Raw genomic sequence first — 18,148 nt, 5'->3', positions numbered from 1 at the left:
GCTTCAATGACTCCTACCTTCCCTGCCTCCTTCCAGGAATAGCTCTCGAATATCTAGTATATGCCAGGCACTGGGCTGAGTGCCAGACACAGTGGAAAGCAAGACAGATGCAGTCCCTGCCCTCGCTTCGAGCCATAGCCCTCTCTGAGCCTTGGTTTCCTCCTCCAGAAATCGGGAGAAGGATAGATTTTCCCCCTCACCTGGCCAGGGTGGAAAAGACAGCGTCTGCGAGGCACCAGCTGGGTGCCTGACCCCCAGGGGGACGAAGTGCTTAGACACGTCCTGTCTTCCCTCCGTGCACATATGGAAGGAAGGGCTGGTGCAAGACCCGGCCTTGAAGGAGAGAGATCTCGGAAGGCCACAAGTTACTGCTGCCTTCGTGTTGTGTGCCCAGAGCTCCCTGGAACTGGATCCAAATTTGGGATGCAGACCCCGTGGATGCCGCTCCAGAGTTGGATGGCCGCCAGTGGCCCGTCCCCTCGCAGGCCAGCATGGTTTGAACCGAGTGCAGGAACCGAGCGTGCAGGGGGCCCTCCCAGCCCGTGACCAGGCCAGGCAGTCGGCCATGGGGGCCAAGAGGCAAGAGGAGAAGGGAGGGGGAGGCACAGAGGACCCCAGGAGCACAGGCAGCTGTGGAGAAATGAATCGAAGCCGGGAGCCACTGGCCCGGAAAAGGCCGATGATTTCCTACCACGAGAGCAGGCTGGAGGGCTCCCACCCGGCTGGGGGATGAAGGTTGCTTCCGGGAGCAGGCTGATCGGTCCTCAGCCCTTGAGGGCATGTGACACAGCAGGTCTCCCTCCTCCGCCACAGGCTTCTTCCCCGGGTTCCAGGACCCCTGAGCAGCCCTGGGCTGGTCACACATATCTAAACATTGCACGTCTCAGGCCCCTTCCTCAGCGCTCTCCCTGCTCGGTCTACACTCCCTGGTGACGGCTTTGCTCCTGAAGTGATGTTCCTCACCCCTGATGCTGCCCAGACTCCTCCCCGGGCTCCAGACCAGGCCCGCTGTGTGAGGCCCACAGGCGTCCGCACCCCCTGCCCCCGACATCACTCTTTAGCATCCCGATCTGCCCTGTCTCTGCAAATGGCACCATGCCCCCAGATGCTCAGCCCAAAGCCTTAGAGCTGTGCTGGGCTCCTCCCCCTCCCCCACAGCAAGCCCTGCCCACAATCTGTCTGCCATCCAGCCCCTTCTCCCCTGCCCCGCCCCCCAGCCTGGGGCTGCCGTCACCCCTCACCGGTCTCCCTGCTTCCACTCATGTCCCCTCGGCCCTGCTCCCCACACCTGTGCTTTGTGTTTGCCACTGTTTCCGCCACCATAACTTAAGCCCTAGAGGGCAGGGACTTCGTCTCCCCCTTGCCAGGGGGAGCCTGACACATGCTCGGTGCTCGTGGGAGGAGCGGCTTAGTAAGTGAGCACTGAGACCTGGAAGGTGAGTCGAAGATGGCCAGGCTGTGAGGTAGGCAAGGCGACGGGATTGTTCCCATTTCACAGAGGGGGAAGCTGGGGCTCTACAGGTTTCCCGAGCTGCTGGCGGCCACACGGATTGGTGTATTCATTTGAAAAGCCCAACTGGAAGGGCACGTGTTGATGGCAGGGAACAAGGCACCTGGGTAGGGCAAGGCTGGCTCCAAGGGGCGGAGCATCCCCAGCCCCGAAACAGAATGCGCTCATCTGATTTTTTGAGGGGGGCACCCCCTCTGCGCCACAGCCCAGGACTCCCCCCCCCCCTCACTCCTGGAGATCTCTTGCCTCTTCCCCTTACCGCCCCTCGCCACTTGCAGCCCACCCAAACCGGCGGGAGTGGAGAAGCCTTAGAAAATGCAAATGTCACCAAATTTGGTGGCTTGTGGACCCCGCCTCGTGTGGCAACGCCCTCGCCAGCCTCCTGCTCATGTGCTGCCTCCATCTTTCACTTCCATCAGCTACTTTCCTTCAGACAGTCTGTCCTTGAGCGTGTCCCCGACACCTGATATTCCTGCCCTCATGCTATTCCGTGCGTTGTCCCCGTGGCCTGTGACACTTTCTCAGACTCTTCTCCCATCCTCAGGAGACACGGCAAGCCCTCCGAAGTCTGCCCCGGCCTCCTGGCAGTCTCGGGGCTCCCTCCCACACCCCCACAATGGTACTTACCTGCCTGGTGGCCCCACGGGTCTCAGGAGAAGCACCACGAGGACAGGTTTGGGTCTTGCCCCTCCCCCCCTCCCCCCCAGGGCCCAGAAGAGCCCCTGCCCATGAGCTCGCACCCACCAGCTTTGGCAGGGTCAGCGAGGGGAGAGGCACCAGGCCCCCGGCTGTCTTGAGGTGAGCCATGGCCTCTGTGACAGATGGTGCAGGGGAAGGACACTAGATTTGGAACAGGACGTCTAGGTTCCGTGCAAAGGCGGTCATTGACTAGCTAGACATGCCTCAGTTTCCCCCTCTGTAGGGTCTACTTCTGCAGGCAGTAAAGAGAATCAAACGAGGGCAAGTCTCAGGGCTGTGTTGTAAGCTGTGAAGTGCCACGCGGGTGCCAACGCCTATCTAACCGCCTACGAGACCCGCACGTTAGGACAAAACAGAGAGGCGAAAACTGATACTCTCAGGTCGGCCATCTTGGTGAATCACACGGACCCGGGTTCGAATCCTACCTCTGCCCCTTCCGGCTCTGGGGGGGGTCGCTCAGGCGGGTCGCCTGCCCTTTCTGAGCCTCCCCGTCCTCACGTGGGGAACGGAGGTCACTTGAAAACCTGTCTTGCCGGTGTGTTGAGAAGCACATGAGGTAGGGCGGGGGATGCGCGCAGAGAGGGCCCCACCTGGCATCCGGTGAGCCTTCCTCTCCTGGGCGATGATTAGGCTGCGACCGGGGTGGCGCAGGCTTCTGCCTGACAGTTGAGGAGCTCTGGAGAGCTAATCCGAGTAAACGGGCTGGGGACGGGCAGGCGGCCAGGATTTTTAATCAGCCCCTGCCCCGAGACGAGGCTGCTATGGCTCCATTGGTGGCGGTGTGGTGCCTGCCACGAGGAGGGCCGTCCTCCCGCTGGAAGCGCTCAGATGTTTTCCACTGAGACCACACTGTTAGCTCAGCCCTGCTCGTTGCGGCAGGTTCGCCTCTCTCTGGCCACGTTGACTTGAAGTTCCTGGAGACCTCAGGGCCTTGGCACATGCCGTTCCCTCTGCCTGCCTCCCCTCCCTCTCTTGCCCGACGTAGTTCCTCAGCATTCAGGGTTAAAACCCCCTTTCTGCCAGGTGAGGGGCGTGCCCCCCCCCCCCGCAGTGTGCGCCGGAGGCTCTCTGTCCTGTCGGTCAGCGCATGAACCCTGCTTTGGCAAAACTGGGAGTTCATCGTCCGTCTCCCCACGGGGTCCTCGGTTCCAGGAACGCGGGGACAGCGTCCACCTCTTTGGACCACCTGGCCAACAGGAGGTGGCTGACGGGCATGTGTTGGTTGGCCGAGGACTGAGTGCCAAGTACTCATGCCCTGGTCACCTCCCCGCCTCTCTGCAACAATCTCGCAAAAGAGGGTTCTTGCTGGAGGAAGTGAGGCCCGGAGGGGGGAAGTGGCATGAATGAGGCCACAGGGCCAATGAGGGGCAGAGTGGCACTGGACATCGGACCACCCACAGCAGTCAGCTCCGTAGCCAGGGGCCCTGTCACCGTGTCCTGCACTGCCTGTCTCCCCTGAGCCGGGCACGGGCTGACCCCGTGGGGGTCTTGACCGCTCCGTAAGCGCAGGCAGACGGGTGGCTCGACGTGGGTCTTGGAGGCATTTGCCCCGTTTCCTTGGGGAAGGTGGGTGGGAGGAGGTGCTGAGTGATCAATTTCTGAGCAGCCTGGTGACAATCTGCTATTTTTTCCCAAGGGGGGGTGGGGTCTGCGCGGTGGGAGCTGCCCATCCCCCGCCCTGACGCCCGACTCCTTTCCTCGCAGGGACAGATGCGGGCTCCCCCGAAGCGCCTGGACCCCGGCACCGCCCACGGCCAGGAGCAGCCTGTGGCCGAATCCATCTACGCAGTGAGTCTTGGGGCCTGGGCTCCCTCTGCCTCTCTCAGGCCTGGCACAGGGGCCGGGGCCGGCTCAGCCATGTACCGGCTGCGTGACCTCTGAGCCTCCAGTTCCCAGCCCGCAAACTGGGGACAAGAATTCTAACCTGGCGGGATTTCTGTGAAGATGAGCAAGCGTGTGGCCCCTGGCCCCTGGCGGGCAGGGAGCTGTGAGGTGGCACCGAGCCCCGCTCCCTGGCACGCCCCTCCGCTTCTGGGACAAGGGCCAGCCGGGGCACGAGGTGGGGAGGAATGAGTGACGTTGACGGGCTCAGCAGCTCTTTCCTGTTTTTATTGCACGAACAGCATCACAGCAAACAGCAGAAAGAGGGAAAGGTCAGGCGCCATCGCGAGCCCTTAACACATCAACGCTTTTCAGTTTTTCACACCTCCCTTCCCCCACACGCAGGCATTGCTTCTTCTCCTTAAAATCAAGCAGAGACACGAGCTGGGATGAGCTGGGATGTCTGTCGTGTCATAAGCATTTCCTGTGCTGTACCTGTCTTCGTATCTACCTGGGGGAGGCTCAGCCTGGCGCTCCTGTGGGGTGTGAATGAGCCCGCCCACCGGTCCCCACGGGTCCCCACACAGCCCCTCTCTGCCCAGCGGCCGGGAAGGTGACTTTTCAGCTACGTCTAGTTTAGTTCCATAAGCAGCATATGCTCACTGTAGAGGAAGTGAATAAATGCCACCCAGTGTCAGCTGGGCTCTCGGCACCATGAGACCGACAGCTGCCAGGTCAGGATCTCGGCTCCACACCTGGAGGTACCAAGCCCTGCCGGGGACCTGCGGGCTCCCCAGGGGCATGTTCGAGGGCTGCCCCTGCACGTTTCTGCTGGGACCTGCTGTCGCTGGTCTGTTCCCACCATCCGGACACGCAGGAGACTCGGGGCCACACAGAGGGCATTCAGAGTATGGCCCTACTTCCTGAGGATGGGGACAGATGTCCTATGTCCTGAGGGGACAGATGGGGATGGGGCAAAGGCAATGTCCCTCCAGCACCAACGGCTCCAAATGGAACAGAACACGGCCAGCCCTCCACTCTGGGGAATTTCCACCAGCCACTTTCCCACGTGGTCTCAGACTTCCCCATGTCCCCTCTGCTCTCTCGACGACTCAGGGTATTTTCCCTGTGAGGGATTCTGGTGTCAGCTTTTGAATAAAAACATTTCTCTCTCTCTCCACACACACACACACACACACTCACACACACACACACACACACACACACGATCTTTCTGTCTCTCTCTCTCTCTCTCTATTATATATGTATGTATGTCTATGAAGAAAATAACCATCATCCTAAGCCTATTTTCTTCCAGGATAAATACTAGTAACATCGACTTCTATACCTTCCAGTCTTTTTTCTATAAATACATACAAAGAGACCCATATACACACTCACACGTACTTTTTTTTTTTATTGGAGTAGTACAGCTATTTTTGTTCGTGTTGCAATATCTCATGAACATCTTTCCACATGAATAAATATCCTTCTACCAGCGTGGCTTTAATGGAAGAGACTCACTTCTGCACGGAACATCTTTTTCCTGCCCGTGTTTAGATTACTCCGAGGCTCAGGCAGACTTCTCCAGGGTGTGCAGAAGAAGCCCAACGGCCCCGCGGGGTTAAGGGGTGGTTTCAAGAGATTTCGGGACAAGAAAGGAGACGTGAAGGGAGGCCACAGACTTTGGGAGCCCTTGAGGCTGGTCCCTACCAGCTGGGCAGGTAGGCATGACATTAACGACAGGGGTGATGACTTCAGGAGCATTTGATGAGTGCCTACTATGTGCCAGGCACTGTGGTGGGATTCTACACCTGTTATGTCATTGAGTCTCACGTTAGGGATTTCACATACAGGTGCTAGCCCCATTTCAATTTTATTTCCTAATTGTCTATCGTAAGTATGTAGAAATATGATTGGCTTTTGCATATTGACTTTATATAGAGTCACCTTGTTGAATTCATTAATTCTGGTTTTTTTAACGTTTATTTTTGAGAGAGAGTGAGCAGGGGAGGGGCAGAGAGGTGGGGTGGGGGTGGGGGACAGAGGATCCAAAGCAGGCTCTGTGATGCAGGGCTCGAACTCACGAACCGTGAGATCATGACCTGAGTGGAAGTCGGACACTCAACCGACTGGGCCACCCAGGTGTCCCAATCTTTCTTCTTTTCTCATCTATGCACTAAAAGCTATGAACTTCCCTTTAATTATGGCTTTAGCTGTATCCCACAAATTTTGATATGTCATATTTTTATTATCTTTCAGTTTAAATTTTCTGTTGGGATTTCTTCCTTACCCCATGGGTTGTTTAAAAGTATTTTGCTTCATTTTCAAATGTTTAATTACTTTCTAGTCATTGTTCCATTTTTTATTTCTCGCCAATTCCACTGTGATCAGGGAATATAGTCTGTATGACTTTAATCCTTTGAAGTCTCTCGAAACTTACTTTATGGCTCAGCCTGTATTGTGTGCACTTGCAAAGAACTTGCATTGTGCACGGCTGACTAGGTGTTCTACGTGTGTTAATTGGGTCAAGTCTGTTGATCGTGCTGTATAAAATATTCCATTTCCTTATCAGTTTTTGGTTTTGGTCTATCAGATGTTAAGAGAAGTGAGTTAAATCTGTCCATCTCTTTGTATATTTGTATATTTCTCCTTTTAATTATGTCAAGTCTTCCTTTTTATTCATGTGGGAAAATACTCATGATATATTGTGGCATGAGGAAAAAAAAAAAAAGCTGTACCACTCCAATTTGTTTTTTTAACAGTAATCTATTCAGGGGCATGGATTTGGAGTGGGTCAGGCAGACGGGTTCGAAGCCTACTTCTTTTGCTCGTAGGTTCTGTTAAACTTTCTGAGTCTTGGTTCCCTAATCTGTAAAGTAGGGTTTAACAGTAGAATATTGCATTTATAGCTTGCAAACGTGCTATGGTTTCTTCCATCCTGGATTTCTTACATCGAGCCCACGTCCCTCTCCAGTGACCCTGCCCTTTCTCCACGACTCATAACAGAAATGTCAAAACTCTCTGTCTTCAGTTCCTCTCTCTCCTTTTCCCACCCCCCTCAGGAGGGCTTCCTGCCCAGGTATTCATCAAAATCTTCCTCCTCAAGGTCACCATCAGCCTCCACTTTGTTACATCCAAATATCATTGGATTAAATCCTGGTCCTCATCTTCCTTAATGAATCAGCAGCATCTGACACTACCAAACTCTTCCCTCCTTGACACGCTTTCTTTACTTGCTTCCAGAACATTCTACACCCTCGTGATGCCCCCTCCTCAGACTCACTGCTGGGGCCTCCTTAGCTTCTTTCACTGGTTCCTCGTGGAACCCTGACTTCTCAACATCAGAGTCCAGTCCTGGGACCCTTTCTCTTTGATCTTCTTCCCCACCTTCAACCCCTGGGTGATCTCACTCAGCCTTGAGGTTTGACACCATCTATATTCTGACAACTCTCACGTTTCTACGTCCAGCCCAGACACCTCCTCTGAACCCCAGAGTCCCTCCATCTGAGTCACCGGCTTCTCTCTCAGACCAGCCTCCAAGTCTTTACCCACTGAGGTGCCTCGACTCATGGTCCTCGTTATAGGGACGGACTGCTCCAGCCTTCCAGTTGTCCAGGCTGAGCCCTGGAAGTCGTCCTTCCCTCGTTTCTGTCACGGCTCATATCTGATCTGTCAGCGCGTCGCGTTTCATAGCATGTCCGGAATCCCCGCCCCCCACCCGGTGCTAACGCTGGTGGGAGCCACCACCGTTTCTTGTCTGCTGCCTTGCAGTTGGTTTCTGATCAGCTGGCCTATTGTTATCCTTGTCCTTGGGCAGCAGCCAGAGGGATCTTGCTCGAGCACAGATCATATTCGCTCTGCTCGGGGCCCCTGGGGAGTCAGAGAAGCAGCCACAGAGCTGGGGCGAACCTGAAATGGTCTTAGTAAGGAAACCACCTGTGGGAGAAAATGGGGAAGGCTGGGCGAGCCACTAGACCAATGCAGAGCTGGTCCTGAGTGAGGAAAGTGGGAAGGACGGCAGAGAGGAAGTCCCGAGGCCGCACCGTCTAGGGAAGGCTCGGCAAGGCCGGTGGGAGTGTGCACGCGTGTGAGAGGAGGTCCTTTGCCAGGGTAGGAGGCTGTGCGGGCACCCCCACTGTGCTTGGCCACCGGCTGGGAGGAGCCCCGAGGGCCACCGTGGCTTCCGTGTACCCATGATGATGGCTTCCAGAGCCCCGCAGCCGGGGCCCCTGGTCAGTACTGGTCCCTGGGCCTGGAGGTCTGGGGAGCACGTTCTCACAACTGCCACTGACCTCCCAAGGTTCCTGCCTCACTCAGAGTTGACGTCAGAGCCCCCGACAGAGCCTCCATGAGCTCTGCCCTCATGGTCTCCCCCTCTCTCCAGTCACAGTGGCTTCCTTGCTGTTCCCAAACACCAGGCATTCCCTCACCACGGGGCCTTGCTGTCGGCCGTGCCCTCTGTTCCGGAGTGTCCTTTCTGCAGCTGTCCATGGGGGCTGCTCCCTCCCTCCCCAGCACCCTGCTCAGATGGCACGTTGGCCATGAGGTCTTTCCTGACCTCCCTTTTAGAATACAAGCTCCCCACCCCCTCCACGACCCCAGCCTCCCTATCCTCCTTCTCCGTGTCCCTCTGTGGTCCTTATGGCCACCTCTTACTTTTGTGACCGTGGTTTGTCTCACACAGTGGGTACCTAGCAGTCAAGTGCCATATGGACAAGCGGAGGGCCGTTCTTACCCTCCAGATGCTTGGGTTTCCACGGGGCTTGGTGCTGGGCACCCCGGGGCACATGTGGGGCATCTGCTCTGCGGAACACCTCCCTCAGCTCTGCTACATCCTCAGCCTGGCCTGCTGCCCTCCTTCCTGCCCACTGCAGCGGGGGGACCTCACTAACACGCCATCGATGCGGTCGCTTCCCACTCAGAAGCCTCCAGGGACTCCCCACTGCCAGCTCTTCAGCCTGGCAGCCTTCGTTGGAGGGCTCTTCCAGCCCTGCCTCCCCGGACTCCTGTCCCCTCAGTGGGCCATTCATTTCAGACATGCCAGGACCTTGACCTACAGCAGAGGTACTTCTCCGATGAGCGCTGCCCCTTTTGGCACAACACCCCCAAATTGCCCCCAGCTGCCCCCAGAGTGCGTTGTGCAAGTCCCTAAGTGCAGGTGCCCGCGAGAGTGCAGCTCCTGCGTTTTCCTGGTCACAGGGAGGGGTAGGTCTTGCAGGGGGACCAATGTCTAGAACCCTCATACTAGGTCCTGGCCCCGGGGCAGCTGACTTCAGCTTTGGCTTTAGCTGACCTGGAGGAAGGCTTTGCCACTGACTCCACACTTCAGCACTGACAGCCATTTGGGTCAGCACTGTGGCCCACAGAGCAGCAGGAAGCAAAGGACTTGGGGGGCCCGGGTCCCAGACAAACAGCCCTGGCCCAGCACAGCACAGGCCAGCACGGCCTGAGCACAGTACGTTCCAGAGCCGCCCCAGCCCAGCCCAGCCCAGCCCAGTGCCGCCCTTTGAGAGGCCAGGGCAGTCCTCTCCCAGCAGGCACACCCCGAGGGAGGCAGTTCCCATCACCACAAAGGAAGGCCAGGAGGTGCGGAGCCCCCGAGGCCGCCAGGCATTTCACAGCCCAGCGAAGCGGGTCACACCCTGAATGCAAATGCAGCCCAGCAGGTCAGGGCTTGTCAAAGGCTTCACTCAGCAGCTGTTAACTGGCAGCGACCCCTGCAGCCTGCCCTGCCCGCAGCCCCCCTGCCTCTCCTGCCCTCAGCAGGGTCAGAGGCCGGTGGGGTCCCGTGACAGGGTGTTCTTCTGTGTCTCAGAAGTCCCCCAGCCGCTGCCTGGCCCAGGGGAAGTGCGTGGAGCTGGGGCAGGAGGCCCGAGTTTCAATCCTGGCTCTGCCACCCAAGGGGGCTGTGTGACCCGAGACATCTTTGAGCCTCTCTGGGCTCATGTGTGACAGGCAGCCCACGTGGGCTGGACGTGAGGGAGAAGGGAGCCACGTGTGGGACCCCAGACCGGCTCCCCTGCTGAGATGTCAGCAGGGAGGCCCTTTTTTCCCTTCACTCTGTGACCGGAAATGTCCAGCTTGGAAGGCCTGCCAGCTCGGAGGAGATCCAGGTCTGGCGGACAGAGGCTGGGGGCACAGGGCTGCTGAGTAGCAGATGCCTATTCTGTGTGCCAGGCAGGCCTGAAGACCAGAGAGGCCTGAGCAGGGGCCCTAGAGGTCGCCTTCCACTGGAGATGGGGCTTCTCCTTGGGGCAGTCTGGCCCCCTTCCCTTCCCGGAGGAGGGTCAGAAGCCCCTCTCCTCAAGACCCCTGACTCAGGGCCCCTTGAACTGATCCCCAGGGCTGCCTAGCCATCTCTGTGTGTGATGCCCTTGAAGTGAGGGTCTCCGGAGCGCCAATGGTTTATTACTCGGGTTTTCATGCACTGCTACCTCTCAGCGCCTCCCTCCCTCCTCTCCTCCCCACCTCCCCCCTCCCTTGCCTCAGAGCACCACCTGTCTCTCCAGCCTGCCTCGGCAACCCCTGCTTGCCTGTTGCCAGGGAAACCACCTCCTTGGCAACCAGCCGGCTTCCATATGACATGTACGCGCGCGCGCGGGAAGGGAAGGTTCCTGCCTCTCGCCGAGGCCGTTGGTGGCTCTGATGTGCCAACCCCGAAGAACAGCGTTTGCTCCTCGCATGGGACCCGGGTGCCCCGCAGAGTCTGGAGGAGGGTCCAGGCTCTGACCGCAGAGAGGGGAGGGAGGCACCAAGCCTCCCCGGACAATTGTTCAACTCATAGTCATTCAGTAGGTGTTCAGCACCTACTATTTGCCAAACCCTGTGCCAAACATACAGTATCTCATTTAATCGTGCTTTGAGCCTGCAAGGTAAAATATGATTATTCCCATCTCACAGGTGAGGAAACTCAGACACAGAGAGTTCCAGGGGCTGTCCAGGGCTGGCACATGGTCAGAGCTGAGAGCGATGCTTACTCTTGTCTGATTTCAAGGCCTAGCTCTTTCTACCATCCTGACACCTCTGGCCAGGCTGTTCATAGCTAGGCCAAGAGTAACTGTGGCCTCAAGGCACACGCCCTGGTGAGCAAGGAACCCCCTCATCATAGCTCCTGTGGTGCCAGTCTCCAAGTATGCCCAGCAAGCTGTAGGTTCAGTGACCCAGACACGCACCAGGTACAGCTTAATGGGAGAGGTGTATGACCCGGCAGGTGCCTAAGTCATCTGTGAGCAGGGGCCGCGGTGGGGGTGTCAAAGGAATCCTATAGGGGTGGATGGGTGGCCAGGACCCTCATGGGTGCAGTGGCTTTGGACCCAGGGAGTGAGGACAGGTGCCGGGAGGGCATCCTATTGGAACCACGGCCATGGGTGTCATGGCCGGGACTGCTGGCAACCAGGCTCTGGAGGGCCTAAGGACCGGCAAGGACTGTGGGAGTGGATCTGGGCCCCTGGCAGAAGCCTGTAGAGGGCCCACCCAGGCTGAGCAGAAGACCTTGAGATGGTGTGAGGCAGATAACAGGGGGCACAGAGAGGAGAGTCTCCGTGAACAAGTGGGAAAGGGCAAAGCGTTTCCGCGAGAGAGAGGAGGGCAGGTGCAAAGGTACAGTGGTATGGCCGTGCATGATGTAGCTGGGCGAGGTAACTGTCCCCTCACAGGCTGTGGCCCAAAGGGCCCTGTTTCCTAGGTGCCCGCAGGCAGAGGTGATCATAACGGGGAGGCCTGGCTGCTGGGACCCAGTCCCTGCCCCCCAGGTCACCTTCTTCTGACCCTTGCCCTTTCCCACAGTCTCTACAGGGCAGAGACACTGAAATCTACTCCTGCATCCAGACCGTGCCCAGCAGCCTGCCCCCCAACCCAGAGCCTTGTCTCCCAGGTATGCAGGGGGGTGGGGCAGCGTGCCTGGCTCCCCTTTTTATTCCATGAGACCTTCTCTCCTCATCTGTGAAATGGGGGTAAATAGGACCACAGGAGTAAACCTCTTGCAGTCGAATCAGAGCCCTCTCCCCTAGGCAGGCGGCCTAGTGGTTAAGAGGACTAGTGGGTTTGAACCCCTGCTCTGTCCCCAGGCAGCTGCGCAGCCCTGGCCGAGGGGCTTACCTCTGAGCCCGAGTCCCTTCCTCTGTAAACTGAGTCACAGACTTGCCATGAGGGTCAAACGTGGTACTGGGGCCCTGTAGGGTTTTGCGGTGTGAGCAATGTCTACACTGGTCGATCGGGCAGGGGTTATTAGGTTTCCAGCTGTCCCCAGGCTGACACTGGCTAAAGTTGGAAGCTGGTGTCGGGGCTGGTGCCAGCCTGAGCTGGCCTGGTCAGGGGTCTGTGTTCATCATGAGGGAGGCCAAGGCATATCACTTGATCATTATTCTTTCTCTCTCTCTCTGTTTTTTTTTTTTTTTTAATGTTTATTTTTGAGAGAGACAGAGCACAAGCAGGGGAGGGGCAGAGAGAGATAGAGAGACAGAAACTGAAGCAGGCTCCAGGCTCTGAGCTGTCAGCACAGAGCCCGACGCGGGGCTTGAACCCACGAACGGGGACATCATGACCTGAGCCGAAGTCAGACGCTCAACCGACTGAGCCACCCAGGCGCCACCGGTCATGGTTTCTCTGAAACCTGTTTGCTCATCTGTAAACTGGATGAGTGACCCTTTCCTACAAAACCAACTGCCCTGAATTCGAATGAGTTCCAGGTTAAGTAATGTCAACACCCGAGCTTTGGGCATCATAAGGTGCAGGGGGTTCATCGAGCCAGTACAGGAGCCCTTGGGTAGTGGGTGGGCCCACGGGCATCTTGGAAGAGCCGTCAGAAGTGAGGGAGCTGGAACTTGGCCTCCCCCCAGCCCAGGAGGCCCAGGCTGGCATTGTTGACTCCTCTTCTCCAAGCCCGTGCTCTACTCAGCCCTGAACTAGGCCCTTACTGGAAGCAGGGCTTCCCCATGCCGAGACCCCCAAGGATGTCTGGGCCATCCTAGGCAGTGCCCGCCCTGTGCCAGGCTCTGAGGTGTCGCCAGGACGGCTGGCCCCTTCGGGAGCCTCGGGTCTGCAGGAACACTCACTGACAAACAGAGGCATTTGCAGCCCCCTGTGAGGGGTGTGCTGGGGGGAGGCATCAGACTAGGGCCAGGGGAGGGGGTTTTCGGGGGTGCTGAACCAAACCCTGCAGGGGGAGTAAGTGGTGGTCGGGGAGTTGGTGGGGTGGGGGAACACCCAAGGCAGAGGGAGGAGCATGTGGGGAGGTGGAAGGGCTGGAGGGCAGAGAGCAAGGGTGGGTGGAGTGGAGGAAGAGACTGGTGAGGTGGCCTTGGGGACAAGGACAGGCCTCCCAGTCAGAGCTGCGCCTCTGACTAAAACTGCATTGGTACAACTTTGTTCTCTTCCTACCTATTCTTTCTCTTCCTTTCTCCACTTCTTCTCTCCTTGTGTCCTACTCTTCCTTCCTTCCTTCCTTCCTTCTTTCCTTCCTTCCTTCCTTCCCTCCTTCCTTTTTTTCCCCAGGAGAAAATGCACAGATTTACGAATGACAGCGAATTTAACCTGGTCTATGAAAATCTCTAAGATGAGCTCCACGGGCCCTTCGGTCTCGCCCTGGATCAGATGCCCCACAGCAGCTCCTCCTTCCACAGGACCTGTCCTATCCCAGGAGTGAGGCCCCAGGGGCATCCCATTACCTTGCCCCTACATTCAAGGCACTTCCGGCCTTGGTCTGCCCCCTACCCCCTCCTTCCGTGTCCCAGCCAGACCCACCGGTCACAGCGTTTCACATCTGGCCTTTGCCCCGACTGTCCCTTCTGCCCGGGAGCCCTTCCTCAGTCCTCACAGGCTCTCCTCAACACAGCCCCTCCCCAAGCCCTCCGCACCCTTTCATGGGCTCTCTGGGCGCCAGCCTGCACCATGGCCTGAGCCGGCGAGGCCAACCGTGAGCTCCTCGGGGAGGTTCCCAGCAAAGGACCCTTGTCGGTGCCGTGAGCGCAAGCATCCGCAGGGATGAATAAAGGAACGATTACACAAATACCCCACCTCCGTGCCCCTGCCCGGCTAGGTCAAAGGCACCAGGCGGCGGCCGCACAAAGTGGAGGAGGGGGCTGGCACAGGAGGAATGGGGTGTGGGCCCGAAGGAGCTGTGCAGAGGCAGGGCTGGGCTCTGGGACAGAGCCAGAGGCCAAGGAGGTGGCTGAGTGCCGGTCATCAGGCTGGGGGCCTGGAGGAGGGCAGCTGAGGAAGCAGATCCGGCACATTTGGGGCAGATGCTGGCCAAACGGGCTGAACCTCCTGAAGCTCTCCATCCCCCAACGGGGACCCCAAAGCCATCTCCCATCGGCCTGGCCCTCTACACGCTCTGCCGACACCTGCAGCCCTCCTCCACCCTCAGGGCCTCAGCGACTTCTCCTTCCCCCAGAGCCCTCACCGTCTGATCTACGCGGACGCCACCCACCTCCTCCCTCTGTCTGCCTTGTGCACCTGCCCCAGTGCTTCGGGGCACCTCCTCACACGCTCTAGCCGAGTGGTTTGGTGCCTGGGGCTCCTCTGGGCTGCAGGAGGGCCCCCTCGATGTGGCCACAGCGCAGGCCCCGTGCAGACAGTGGCCCTCAGTGCTTGCACAGAGCCGTTTCTGGGGCTCCAAGTCCTCAGCAGCCCTGCTGGAACCCATTACACAGGCAGGAGGGGGCTAAGGTGGGGATCACCTGGGCTGTTGGGCTCTGCTCCTTCCCTCCCCTGCTCTCCTCCACCCCTGCTGCTCTCCGAGATCTCATTTGTAAAATCCTCCCTCCCACCCCCGCGCTCTTCCCAGAGGTCCTTGAGGGAGGGGCCCTTGCACACAAACCCCAAACGTGTCTAGGGACGCTGGGGGGGCCCAAGGCATGAGCCCCGGCCCTGGTCCCTGAGCCATACTGGGCAGCTTGAAGGCAGCACTGGGTCTGCAGGTCAGGCCCTTCCCTCAGGGTAGATGGGCTGAGGGGTCTTGGGGGAGGGGAAGCAGTAGACTGGCATTCGAAAGAAATCCCGGCCCCTCTGCTAGGCTGGCCCGCAGCCTCCTTGGGCCCACAGGACAGGGCAGCCCACAGCCTCCAAGCTTGGTTCTGAGCCTGGTCTGTGAGCACAGCGCAAGGAAGGCTCTAGTGGGATTATAAGGCTGAGTGGAGAGGGCCCTGCTCACCAGGAGGCTGGAGTTGAATGAATTCCTTGCCTGTTCAGGGGGCGAAGCTGCCTGCAGAAGTGTCTTCCAGGCTCCGGACTCCAACAGGCAGACTCCAACAGCCCGAGGCAGAGGCCAGGGTTGGGAGTTGGGGGGAGGGGAGGCATACTGGGGGGGAGGGGAGGCATGCTGCTCAGGGGACAGCAAGCCTCCCCAGAGACACCAAAGCCAGCAAGACCAGGAGGAGGCTACCTGCTGGGCCTGGGCCTCTCTCTCCTGGCCCCAGGACCCCAGCCCCTCAGGCTGGGAGTCAGACTTTTCCAGCCGGCCCCGGGGGTACCGGGCTACGCCTGCTTGCCCTGGTCCAGGCTGCCCTGCCCCGCCCCCTGTCTCTTCTCCACAAAGGGATAAAACCTACATAGGATCTCGTCCCTCCTTGGGCTCAACAGTTCCCACCTGAGCCCGAAGGGCTGGTGTAGGTGGAGGGGTGGCAGATTACTTTAGGGGGGTGCAGGTGGCAGTAAGGGAGGAGAAGGGGACAGAGAGGGCTTCGAATGGCGCTCCTTGAGGGCAGGCAGGCTTGTGTGGCCTCTGGACTCTGAATGGGCACAGGGGGGAAGAACCAACCACACTTGGGAGCCCTTTGAGGCCAGGTGGCTGCTGGCCTCTCTCGAATCCCACCTCTACCTCCCAGCAGCCATGTCCCCCTGAGCCTTGTTTGCAGTGACAATCAAGACCGCTGGGCATGGCTCAGAGAGGACAGAGGGGAACTCTGCTCCTCCAGAGGCTCAGCGGGTGTGCATTTTCTTCCGCACTCAGTCTCCAGGAAAAACGGGCTATCACGGAGCAGTGTAGAGGGGGTCTGCTAAAAGAGGGGTTAGGACTCCCTGGGGGAGATGGGGACCCAGGCTCTGTAGCCCCCACAGGGAGCACCCGGGGTGGGGGCAAGGCAAACAGAGAGGGATGGCATGGGGAGGGCTGTTCCTGGCCCAGGCGGGACAGGAGTGGCCGGAGGAAGAAGGGTCAGCTGGGAGCACCCGAGGGAGTCGGATCGGAGGGGAACAGGTGAGACCCTGGTGAGTGGAGCCCTAGGGGGCCCTAGACCCAAAGGGTGGATGGCCACATCCTGAGGGCGGATCCCTGGCCTAGCGCTGTGGAACCCCCCTCCCCCGCCCCCACCCCGCGGCCCCTGAGGGCCAGGCCCTGGGCACCGCCTCTTCCCACCCAGACCCTGCCCCAACTCAGGGGGACAGTCTCCGTCTAGCCTGCCTGGCTCTGACGGGGATTTCCTTCCAGCTCTCAGCGGAGCCCCCCCTGCCCTCCTAGGTCGGGCCTTGACACCCTCTTCTGAGCCTCAGGCGTCCGAAACAGTTCAGCTTACTTCTGGCACCCTCCACCTCCTCTGGGGCAGCCACTCAGAAATGGCCCCCGCTGCCCATTCCCTCCGGGTTTCAGCCTCCAACCCCCTTTCTGCTCCTGCTCCTCTCAGGTGCTTGCCTGAGAGAATCATCCCTGGAAACCAAACCCAGGAACACAAAAATGGGTGTGGGAAGCGGCTGCCCCTCCTCAGCGACAATTTCCAGAGGATTCTGCAAAGCAGAGTTTCCATGGGAACATGTGCGGTTCCACACAGAACCTCGGTGGGGCCGGGGTTCCCCTCTCACCCAATACTGCAGGACCGTGTGGCCTGGGGGCCTTGGCCAAGCAGAGCCACTGCGCTTTGGCCATCAGCCCTCGCCAACCTGAAATCAAGTTACTGGCAAATCTGCCTTTTTTTTTTTTTTTTTTTTCCCTTCTAATTTAAAGGCGCCCTCCATGCTAAGGATGCCTCTGGGATTTCCAGGATGGATTTTTATGTAGCTCAATAGGTTCCTTGGCAGACTGCTCAGCCAGGAGAGGTGGGCCATGGCCCCAGCCCCGCCAGGTTGCCACAGCGGCGTCTCTCTGTCCCTCCTTCGTGCCAACGGACGTCATTTACCCGCCTGAGGGGCTTCCTCAGACCTGGATTCAGACTCCAAGAGTTTGGGGACATCAGCAGCACAGGGCCCTGGGACACTTCCCTTACTAGGCTCCTCCCTTGACCTGCGGTCATAATCACGGCCTTCGAGCGTTGGCGGGGCACGGGGCCGACCCTCCTCTCTGCACTCTGCGTTTAGGATGTGTTTATCCAAGCAGGTGATGCAGGTGTAACAGGCATAACGCAGGCTGTAAAAGTCCCCCTGATGCTCCCGCCAGTTACAGCCTCCATCCCGGTGCCCCCGCCCTGAGGTGACCACTGGGTCATTTGGGGGTGTGTGTGTGTGTGTGTGTGCGCGTTTTTTTCCAGGCTGTTTTTATTGCATCCACGTACATATATGCATGTACACGAACATATAAAACGTATGGTGCTTGCGGGGGGCTCCGAAGAGCTTACATGGAATGATTCTGTAGGTGCTTGCTTTGTTCATACAGCCCCACGTGGTGGAGATCCGCCCGTGACAGCCACGCAGAAGCTACCAGACTCTTTAATTACAGCAAAGGATTCCACAGGACCGATGGATCCTAATTTAGCCAAGCCCCTAGAAACGGCCTTTTCCGTTGTTTACAATTTCCAACCTCACAGAAGGGGCCGCAGGAAACATCCTTGGGCGTCATTTGCAAAAACTTTCTCCTTGGGGAAATGACGAGAAGGAATCCCCGGGGCCTAGAGCGTGGACATTCACTGTTTTAACAGAGGCTGCCAGAGGGGTCACGCGTGGAGTTTGTACCGGTTTCCGTTCCTCAAGCCTACCTACAAGAGCTCGTTGAACCCTGAAAACACCCTGCCAAGTGAGGGGGGGGGGGGCGTCTTCCCGTTTTACCAAAGCAGAAACCACAATTCAGAGAGGCTGACTGGCTAGAGGTTATATAGCACAGAAGGGGCAGCGCTGGGCTGCCTCCAACTGTGTGTGGCCCTCCTGACTCCATGGGTCAGGTGAGGCGGGGGTTGCATAAAGTGTCTTAGA

At 58.4% G+C, this 18,148-nt stretch overlaps 1 protein-coding gene across 5 annotated transcripts in view; it reads left to right on the top strand.

Annotated features, from left to right (window-relative positions):
• Nucleotides 1-15,305, top strand: part of NFAM1 (NFAT activating protein with ITAM motif 1) — a 33,201-nt gene extending 17,896 nt beyond the window's left edge. For 4 of the 5 annotated variants that reach the window (XM_053226876.1, XM_027070584.2, XM_027070586.2 and 1 more), the window contains 3 exons: nt 3,914-3,997; nt 11,819-11,906; nt 13,526-15,305. In XM_053226876.1, coding sequence (XP_053082851.1) covers nt 3,914-3,997; nt 11,819-11,906; nt 13,526-13,551 — 198 coding nt within the window. In that variant the 3' untranslated portion in view covers nt 13,552-15,305. Of the gene's footprint in view, nt 1-168; nt 1,101-3,913; nt 3,998-11,818; nt 11,907-13,525 lie in introns of those variants that run through there. The other variant, XM_053226875.1, reaches the window with a different exon arrangement.
• The last annotated feature ends 2,843 nt before the right edge of the window (nt 15,306-18,148 follow it).

This window comes from Acinonyx jubatus, chromosome B4, assembly GCF_027475565.1.
Source record: "Acinonyx jubatus isolate Ajub_Pintada_27869175 chromosome B4, VMU_Ajub_asm_v1.0, whole genome shotgun sequence".
NCBI lineage: Eukaryota > Metazoa > Chordata > Mammalia > Carnivora > Felidae > Acinonyx > Acinonyx jubatus.
The sequence above is the reverse complement of the archived record's forward strand: the minus strand, read 5'-3'. Positions and strand labels throughout refer to the sequence as shown.